Genomic DNA, 11,179 nt, shown 5'->3' on the forward strand with positions numbered 1-11,179 from the left:
AGTGCCCGCAAATGTGGTGTGACTCGGGTGGGTTGTGACGTTTCGTTTGGCTGTAGTTCAATTTTTTGTACGATACGGCTAATGAAATTATAAATATTTTGGTCAATATCATGAATTAAACTCGTGTTATTATTGATACGCACTCTACGGCTTGTTAAATATCTATCAACTATGTAGTATTCCTCCGTAGTGATAAATAAATACAAAGTTTAATTCCCCGCATCGTACGACGCGTCTCGTATAAATTCCGAGCGCTCCCCTCCTCTTTTAGCAAATCGTCTACTGTCGTGGAAGCGTACGGCCGCTTTACATTCGAGTGTTTCGTGTCGTGATTAAAAACGTCAATTTTGTGGTGACAGCATTATTTGAAGAGTGTGTGCTCAGTGATATTTAAAACGGTTAAATAACACAACAATATGTCTTTCAACACCGATATTTCTACTAAATTGGAAAACAGCAGGTACGTGGTCTTTAATGGCCGATTGTTCGGGTACCACCCGGGTCCCTATCCCAAATAGTACCAGTGTGCGAGTGTTGCATTCCCGTGTCCCAAATGACTTGTGTTATGTGGAGCGTCGATGTCGCCTATTTAGAGAACCAGCACAAATTGACCATGGTTTAAAATCATTACAAACCCAACGCAACATCATGACACCATTACTCATGGCATTGCTATTTCTAAAACACAATATGACCGTGATTTTAAATGATGAGTAGCTAGTATTGATCAAATCGATGTGTTACCTAATGTTTCAACGGTTAAATCATTATGACCGTGAATGAGGTTATCCGGGAATTCCTAAATGCTTTTGAGCATGCGCGTCGCTCCAGCCGTGACTCAGACAAAATATTAGTGGCATAATCGTTGCATATGCATGTATAAGATCACCATGGTCGAAGCGAATCTAAATAGCACAGAGAGGCGACCTACCTTTCGAATATGATTTGACTTTTACTATTACTAATGACTAAGCAACATCATAGGAGTAAACTAATAATAATGCTACACCGCTCGCATAGTTACAACACAACGCGAACTCTCTCTCACACCGGCACTGAATGGATGGTTTCTATCTAATTAAATTCAATTGATGGCTAAATCAACTTCAATTTAGATATTGAACCCATACAACGTTATGTGGCTAGTAACAAGATAGGACTTACCTACCCTTTTTTCTGTAATAATCATCAAATAATTATTTTAGGGCGTATACTATTTAAGCTCATTATGTTATGAATGGTTAGCTGGCAATAGTATCATGGATCATACATTTTGTGAATGTTATTTCAAAAGTATTTCCTCCTATTAACCTGTATTCAGTCACATTTAATGTGTGAATAGTCTATTACATTGTACCTACCTATTATTGTCTTGTCAAGATATCTACATGCATTACCTACTTATTCATATTTTTCATAAATAAAATGAAGATAGAAGTTAGTATCATGAAGGTAGTATCATTCCAATCCTATAAAAGACTAGGTTTGAAATAATTAAATTTTTAGTATGAACGAATAATTATAGTTACTTACTTATTTATCTGTAAAATAGATATTAACTCAATTGCATTTTTATACACATGTAAGGTAGCCTGAAAAATAATGCAGCTCAACTGAACAGGAATAATGTGTCAAATAAACAGTTAACTAATATCTTTTTCCTATTGTTACAGGAACAGCCTGCGAAGAATTGCTCGTCATGATGGTACTGAGTTCTCTAAACAGAGTATCCTCAATGACATGGAGAAGTTTGTCAAAATGGTAAACACCATGGATGACACAGTGCTGATTCCCAGCCGTCTCATGAATCTGCCACAAGAAGGGGATGATGACCCATTCAGCATGTTCGCTATGCTGAATGACCTGAAGACTGAGTTGCTGTGGTCTGCGGGGGATAGCGAGGAGCCAGAGCAGCCGCTGAGGAGAGTGTCGGATGTGAGTGACACAGAGAGTGATGCTTCGAGTGCTGCCGGTGACTCCGGCATTGAAGGAGAGGATGAGAGGGAGTCCGCTGTCCGTGCTGCCGCCGCCTGCAGGCGCCACCTTCGTGGTCTCCGCCGCTCTCTGCGCGCACTCACAGCCGCTGCTCATCACCTAACGAGGTCATATCAGGAGGAAGTAGGAGCACCTGTATAGACCCAACAAGCATTCTCCTGTGATCCGAAGCCTGCCCCGAACGTGATGTAAATATAGTATTAAGCGGCCCGAACTGTAAATATAGGTTAAAGGGCTGGACGTGTTTGGGAATCTCAGTAAGTTAACGAGGTTATTATTTAATAAATATTAATTTTCATTATTCTTTAGTTTTTTCAGCGTCTCCTACTAAACACTAAACCTTTGATAATTTTGCATTTCCATAGTAAAACTAGGTAGCTTTTTAACATATTTATGTTGTAAATAGTACTAGGCATTTGTTGATAATTTCTTTTGAAATCGGTTTTAACATAGGTATTTCTTAAGTAGGTACCTACCTAGGAGAGTTATGATTATGACATTTATACCACATCTACAGCACCGAGCAGCTACTTATATCCATAGTTATAGTTCGTTTTATTTGGCATTAGAAATAAGGTAAACAATCTTGATGTGTCTTTTAATTGAAAAACACATTTTAAAAATAAGTTACGGCAAATATGTAACAATTATGAATCTAATACGATCATTTATATTCTTCTGCTTTCATAAGTAATAGTTACTGATTTTTAAAAAGCGTTTTTCAATTAAAAGACATGTCAAGATTGCTTACCTTCTTTCAAGTTCTTTCTAATGCTAAATAAAACGAACTATAGACATGTATTTTTGAATCCTTTATCATCAGGCTGCAAGTTCCAAAATGAAAATCAAAGGTCAGGCTTTTTTTGGACATACATACATTTATTTAAGTAATAATAATACATAGGTAAAATATAAATTGAAAAATTTAGGGTTGAAAAGGGGTTTCAATCGATATGTGGAAGGGCGGCACCGTCGTCGAACCCAAGCTACTTACCTGGCACTTGGCAGTCTCTACTCGTTAAACCTAGATCACATGATTAAAGTGACATATGTAGGAGATATATCTCCCTCAGCCTGAATTTAACTTGCTTCTAACATAATGAAGACGAAAAGTACCTACAAATGGTGGACTTAGTGCTATACTGTTTATCTATGAGGTAAACAGGAACTACCTAACTGATAAAGACTAGGCATGTGCACACCGGCTGCGTGTGCGTGACGTGCACGTGCGCGTGCGGCGTTGTAGTATACAGATTCTTATGAGAGGCGACACACCGCTTGCGTGACGTGTGCGGCTCCAACATTTTAGCGCACGTCACGCACACGCAAGCCGGTGTGCACAGGCCTTTAAGGACATACCTACGGAGAAATTGTTCCTTTATGTTTCCAATGAAAGTATCAAGAATGGTAATAAAAGCGATAATAAAGGTTACTAGGTATTGTGAGCATTATGCTCGGCGCAGCATGATTCTGATTAGGTGGTAATCTTATCTAGGTAACTGTGGCTTTACGATCCATTTACCCTCCACGTGTAAAAATGACAGTGATCCAAATAACATAATAAAATCTAAAAGGGCGTTACTTTAAAAATTAGTATTTACGTAAGTAGGTATTAATTATATGGGATATGAAAATGTGGGACTTATGCCACAGAATAACTAAGCTTATGCCTAGAATAGTACCTACTAACCTAACAAAAAGTTGTTCCTGAGTCAATGTTTTATACAAATAATAATTGTCGACCATAAGTTGGTATCTGCCATTGCCATACCTATTAAATTTAACTGATTACAAATCTGATAAAATGTAGATTTGATTGTCTATTAATGTCTGCCAGTTTATCAAAGTTATAAACAAATTATTAAGCCATTGTTAACAGAATTGTCAATAAATGATCGATTAGGTAGTGATAGAGGCACATGTACCACCACCTGCCAAAGGTACTTACTCCGTTGTCGGCAGTATAGGTAGGTATATGTAGTACAGTACCTAAAGGTTAATAAAAGTAATACCTATTGACAAATTTCATACTCGAAAGTTTAACATTACGTTGTTCACATTGCAATTCAATCACGTGACTATAGTTCGTTTTTTTAGCATTCGAAAAAAGGTAAACGATCTTGATGTATTTTAGTTGAAAAACACGTTTTAAAAATCACGGCAAATATGTAACAATTATGAATCTAATACGATCATATACTCTTCTGCTTTCATAAGTAATTGATTTTAAAAGCGTTTTTCAATTAAAAGACATGTCAAGATCGCTTACCTTCTTTCTAATGCTAAAAAAAACGAACTGTAGTAGGGCGACCATGAATGTTGATAAGCAGGGATATTTTTTTTCAATTGGTAATTAATGAAGGACCTAATTCATTGTCATTTGATTTAGCGCTCCGCGTTATAGTCTGTATGTTTAGGTATAGAAATGTTACTGTTCACGACTAAAAAATCACCTTAAACTTATTACGAGTAGGTAAACATAGTCGTAAGTAACCAACCTTACACCTGACCTGCGGAACAACGGTTATTTGGTACTTAAACCAAATAGGTATGTAGGTATAAGCTATATGAATGGAAACATTTTTCACGGATTTTCTTTGTCTGCCTAGAGGCCAGGGTCACATCATGTAGAGTACCTTTATAAGAAGAAGATAGAAGATAAGTAAAACATTGATGTTACAATGACACCACATCTATACAATATGATATAATATGAAGATACGGTATCTAGAGACAAATAAAAACCAAGCATACTGATAAATACTTGTTAAATCGATAAGGAAGTCAAACCTGTTAACGGTTTTGCCTATAAAATAGCAAAGATAATTTAGAAGTCAATATGGGAAATGTCTTATAATAGTATTCCGAGGTCAAGTACCTACCTATAGCCACATCTAATCGAATTCGATAAGATACTATCTGACGGATGAGTCAATTAGAGTTACGTAATGATTTACTTTGACCAGCGCGGCGGTCGCTGGCCCAAACTGGATAACGACATGGCAGCTTAGACAGGGAGCTCTGGAAAACCTTGGAGGAGGCCTACACCCTATAAAAAAGGGGTTCTCATACATTCTTTTTATCTTTATTTATTTTGTAAATTATCATATTTTTTGTGTAACGATGTTGAGAAATGAAAAGCTTTTTTATTTTTAAAATAAATATAAATATTATAGGACATTTTTTTTACACAAATTGACTAAGCCCCACGGTAAGCTCAAGAGAGCTTGTGTTATGGGTACTCAGACAACGATAGATATATATAATATATAAATACTTAAATACATAGAAAACAACCATGACTCAGGAACAAATATCTGTATCATCATACAAATAAATGCCCTTACCAGGATTCGAACCCGGGACCATCGGCTTCATAGGTAGGGTCACTACCCAATAGACCAGACCGGTCGTCAATTTTTTACTTAAATGATTTACTCAATCGAATCTGTCATTCCATCAGTTGCTCTTAACCAACTCTTAACAAATTGATTAAGTACAGATCACACAGTACCTATTTTTATTTGCCTGCAAGTAGGTATTATTTGATTGAATTTACTTGTAGGAAAGTGCGCTGTAAACTTGTTGCAATATGATTTATGTATTAATCAAAGTGAGAAATGATTATGAATTAGGTAAGGTTGTTGAGAGAATAGGGATTGAAATCTACACAGTAAGTACATAAAGATGTTGAAACTTTTATTAATGGAGCAACGTCTATCACTATCAACGTCTACCTCGTCAGTGCTTGGCTTAAGTATCTACATCTAGTTAGATACCTACTTGTTTACTATAGGATTAAGGCTAGGCATACCTACCATACCAAGTTATGACGCAAACTTAAGTGACGTTCCAGCCATTGCATTCCACAAACAAGTGAAACAAGCGTCATTAGATAATAAAATTCAGAAAAAAAAACAATAGTTCAAAGAACAGTCTGGACGCTTTATGTAACCCCGGCTTGTACACCATTATTCCATAGGAGTTTATGTTCTAGTAAGTTAGAGTTAAAAAGGTAATTCGCGTGCAGAAGTCTACGCATACTTAGGGTTGTGACCGTGAACTAAAACGGGACGGTCTAGAAATCGATGAGAACTCCGCAGGCGACTGCAACCCTGTTCACATTGCTTACTGAATGATCTGAGCCAGTGTTACCGATCTCAGTATTCACAACAACTATGCAGAATCGCGGTTCACTCTTGCTGGTTTTCTTAGCGATTTCCTCGGTCTGACGGCTCAACAGTCTAGGTTAGTGTAACCGGTGAGCGCGATAAGTTATACATAACCATAATCCTATTGCTTGGCTATTATGTACCTCGTAACGTGTGAAATACACATAAGACGATTAGGTAGGTAAGTAGAGCATTACATTAGTTCACCAGAAATCTTTGGGTTCATCCGATAGTTCGACAATAAGTGGGAAAAGTAAGTACGTAACTAAAATTTAATCAATCGATTTTTTTATAATATAATTTTAATGAGAACAAGACTTAACCCAGTTTGATCAGTTATTAATCGGGTCGAGGCAGAGGGAACACTGTAGGTATTAGAAGAATCTATACCTTATTCGCTCTATGTACCTACTCCAACATAGCCCTTACATAGCAGACTGGATTGGAGCAAATGTTTGACCAATATGTGTACTTAGGATTAAAAAAGCAACAACCAAACAACAACTTATGCTTTATGCTTAAACAGGTCAGCACAGACAAAGGTGGTGTAGGATTCAGTAAAAAAAATCTCCAAACAAAAAGAACTAAGTTTAAAATGTGCAGTACTTACCTATCCAAAAAACATGATTCCTAGTTGTTTTCGTAACATTTTTATTTATTTGACGCATCCGTTACTTACTCTAAGCATTTAATTTTTTGTAGAAACAATAGGGATATTGTTTGCATTTACGTAATACGAGTAGGTACCTGCTCATATTTTTGTATTAACTGTTAATGCTACATTTTCCTGTGAACACATAAATGTGTAACAACCAAATCGTACGATGAAAAAACCCCTTACATGTGGTTGAAACATATTAACTTACCTCGTTGTTAGTGATATACCCAATCTACCCATACTCGTAGGTTGTTCAATGACGCAGGCCAATGGCCGACGAGGAAACCACTTATCAAAGTATCGATCACTCGGCGCATTTACATTTGCAATAATATGATTGCTGGTTGTGCTTTAGTTGCTTCCTCCACAGCTAGTCTTAATAGTACCTCTCTATTGCGGTCAAATATCACGAGCATTTTCCAAACAAAGGACTGAAAGATGGTTATTGCCCACTCCATTAACATAAGGTTCTTGAACCAATCTGAGCGGAAAATAAACATTTCCGACTACGATACCCGGCTTTTCGCCTAATGTCAACGCCCCTTTGGGTCATTCGTTGGACCTTGGTTTAGGAGATCTAACCACGCACACGGGTTTCGTGGTCGCCATTTCAAAGCTTTTCAGCCAGCACTTTGAGCACTTCATACATTTTCAGAGAGATTAGAGAAGAGCTTCTCCAAACGTATTTTTTCCTTTCAGCACATTGTATTGCCGTGGGAGTATCAGGAATGATTCAAATTCAAATGTTTAATACAATTTCTCAGAATTTTCCGTGCCTCATTTGCCCAATGAGGCAGGACGCCAAATCGTGATTCAGCCGCTCCTAATAAAATAAAGACAAGGAAAGGAAAAGGAGAATATTTTTGCAATTTCATGGTTTGTTTGTAAACATTTGTACAAAACAAGTTAAAACTTGTAAGTAGGTACATACGATAATAATAAATTAAGAAAGATGTTTAAAAATGCACAGCAGGAAAACTATTTGTAATAGTAACTACCTTGTGTGCAAGACTCGGCAACAATTTTTGCTATTCATTACCATTTCATTCAAATTTCAAACGTTATCTGATTGTTTGTGAGATATTCTTAGTTACAAATCGGTACACACAAGTCTTGTGGTTACCTACGCGATATCGCAAGCGAGGGTGAGATCTAATTTCATTAAATTAGTGCATGACGACGCCCATTGTAGTTATTGAAGTATAAGAAACATAAAACGGGTCTCTATTGTTTCCCAAATAGTTTTAAGTCATAATGTATTGTTTATCCGAATTTTCGTTAGTCATAATTGGTTTTTCTCAGAAACGCGTAACTTTTCAGGATTGCCATAAAACAAACCTAACCTAACCTAACATATCTATAGAATAACCTTACGAAAATCCTGAAAAGTTAACGGTGTCAGTTTTATGACTAACGATAATATGACAAACAATACATTATGACTTAAAACTTTATGGGAAACAAAGGGACCCCACATAAAAACACAAATAATGTAAAGATAACTGGATTCACGAATTCATGTAGGTACCTATATATTTATAATATAGTATAAGTTGTTTTTTCGATACTTTAATCTCCTAGCAGTCATCAGCATTCAACAGCAACATCTATTACATTAGTAACTCTAAAAATTCTGTAATCCGCCATTCTGCTGATGCCGTCAAGCGCTAAATCATAATTAAACGATATGAAATGGATAGACGTGTTACTTAGATGCCCTAATTTCACGTGAAGCGTTGCGAATTTTCCAGAAACGAATATCGCATCGCAGGCAACTACATCCATTTAATTTTCAATGGCCCGAGCGCGCAGACTGGAAGTGAACTGGCCTTGCGGTAATAGCTCGAACATTGCTTGGCTTCAGTGTAGGTGGTGATTGGACTGAGAGCACAGGTTATATAATAGTTCTTCTAAGAGTTAGCCACTGCTGAAATGATCATCTACATACTTCGAGATCGCGTGACAGTGTTAAATGATAAGAAGTTGAAAAGTAATTTCCGGTTATACACCCACATGATCCACAACACACCACATAATCATAAAATTCGTAAATAAAGAAATGCTGGGGTAAGGTACGTACGTACGTACTAGTGCTCGACAAGCTAATGCCCAATAGATGACACATTGCTGTCACCTCTTTTGACAATGACTTAAGTTTCAAGATGACATGTATACTGGGACCGCGTCGAGCACCAGTACGTTTACCTTAGAACCGGGGCTAACTGTTTGAAATCTAGCTCAAATTAAAGTGAAGGAGAGGTCTTCCTTCAATATCGTTGTCTTTGTAAAGATATCAAGAACCCGGGAACAATCTGCACGTATACCTATTTATTTGACAGGTCCACATCTCCACACTTTCCTACATAAATATATCGTCGTCGTGAAATAACCGCAAAATGTGTTGCTTTATTGGGTTATCGTGTATTTTACCGGGGGGCTGGGTGCTGCAATGAAACCCGCGCTATCTTGCCGAGATAAAAGCGATAAGAAGTCCTTCGTGCGCGCTCAATCAACTATCTCGTGATTACTGATGCACTATAAGTACCGCTTGTAGGAATTGTGGCAACTACTTGAATAATGTCTTGTCGTTAAGTACTAATTTTTTTAAGCTACCATTCCACTACTTTTTACGGAATAACTGCCAGTTACGCACGTTCTAGGGCAGGGGTTCCCAACCTTTTACCTTATGTGCGTCACCCAACGTTATGCTAAAACACTACGCCCCCCTAGGGGTTAAAAAGGAGAGTACATAAATTTCAACTAATTGAGCCTTGTTAAGTTTTATGAATAAGGGGGTAAATCTGGAGCCCCACTGTTTGAGAAACCCTGTTCTAGGGAGAAAAGAGCAGATGATCGTTCATTGATATTGGTTAACACCCCGTTTTAAATTTTAATTATAGTTGTTATTAGTTTGTTTGTTCTTTATCCTCCTAAAGCCCAAGGTCCTACCTATAGTAAGAAGTCATCAGTTCGATGAAATTTAAATCATATTCAATAGGGACAGAGTCGCTTTAGCTTTGTTTCGTTCAATTTTCCAACAATGCAAATGCAAACTCTGTTGCCTAATGCCTACACTATAGGTTCAAATGTCAGTGGCAAATTTTGTTTTTTTTTTCATTTGTATGGTTGGGGACTCTTTATGGTGAGGTCTCAGGTCAGTAATTATCAAGTCATAAACTATTAATTAATGTAGACCCAGTACTGAATTGATATCATATCACCTCGTAACACAATTTAATTAAATGAGGTCACGAAACAAGGGCGACCCGCCGACCCCTGCCTATATAGGCTGGGTATATAACTAGGCGGAACCTAGGTCGAAAACCGTCACCTTTTGTAAACGGGTTATCCGCTGCTATGTTATGTACATATTATTATACAGTGAAGGAGAGGTCTTCTTTCAATATCATTATCTTTGTAAAGGTATCAAGAACCCAGGAACTATCTGCACATATTTATTTGACAGGTCCACATCTAAGTAGGTACAATTGTAGTACTTATACTATAGGAATAAAGTTTATGTAGATCTAACTCCGTTCATTGAAACCAGAAAAATAAATATGTAAAGGCACATATTTATTTTTCTGGTTTCAATGAACTAGTTACAGACTGTAACTTACAGTAATACAGTGACAGTTACTTACGTAATCCAGTACCTGTTGACTGAATTCATAACGGCGGGACGACTTCGTAGGTACACTAGGTAGGGTAGGGTGGTCTAAGACTGCGCACTTAAGGTTTGAGTCGTGATAAAATAAAAACAAACGGTATAAATGAAACCAACTTTTGTTATTTTCTTCCCGAATAACAAGACAACATGATTTTAAACACTATTTGTAGATGAGATCAACCAATCTTGGTATATTAGAGCATAATTGAAAAATGAGAAATGCGCATTCTTACACTACCTGTGTTGTAAGAATGCGCAGCAAGATGTGTAAGACTGCGTGGGTAGGGTAAGAATGCGCGATACCCAAAAGGCTTTAATTATTTACATAAGTCACAAGCAAAGGCGGCTGCACCCGTGTACGCTGTGCATTGTTTATGCCACCATTCATTACAAGCAATGCACGCGATCCAGTCTTCAGTAATAGGATCTTTACAGATCTCGCCACATCACGGGCATATCCAAGAGGGTCGACATGATTTACAACAACATATCTTGGCTTGTAGATTGCGCTTGATGTGTCTCTTTGCCTTCAGCAAAATTAGCCTCGTTATATCGTTCTATAATATCGGTTACAGATTTAGCCAATAAATCAGCTTCAGTGAATACCTCAGGATTATAAGGCGATATTCCTGTAGTTTTAAAACTTTCAGCTTCACACGTGGGGTTTGCAGCTTTGAGACAAGC

At 37.3% G+C, this 11,179-nt stretch overlaps 1 protein-coding gene across 1 annotated transcript; it reads left to right on the top strand.

Moving 5' to 3' along the window:
- Positions 1 to 260: 260 nt before the first annotated feature.
- LOC134790075 (mid1-interacting protein 1A) lies at positions 261 to 2,296 on the top strand. Its single transcript, XM_063760839.1, has 2 exons — positions 261 to 460; positions 1,674 to 2,296. The coding sequence occupies exons 1-2, from the start codon at positions 417 to 419 to the stop codon at positions 2,134 to 2,136; spliced, it is 507 nt and encodes a 168-aa protein (XP_063616909.1). The 5' UTR covers positions 261 to 416; the 3' UTR covers positions 2,137 to 2,296.
- Positions 2,297 to 11,179: the final 8,883 nt, after the last annotated feature.

This window comes from Cydia splendana, chromosome 4, assembly GCF_910591565.1.
Source record: "Cydia splendana chromosome 4, ilCydSple1.2, whole genome shotgun sequence".
NCBI classification, from domain to species: Eukaryota; Metazoa; Arthropoda; class Insecta; order Lepidoptera; family Tortricidae; genus Cydia; species Cydia splendana.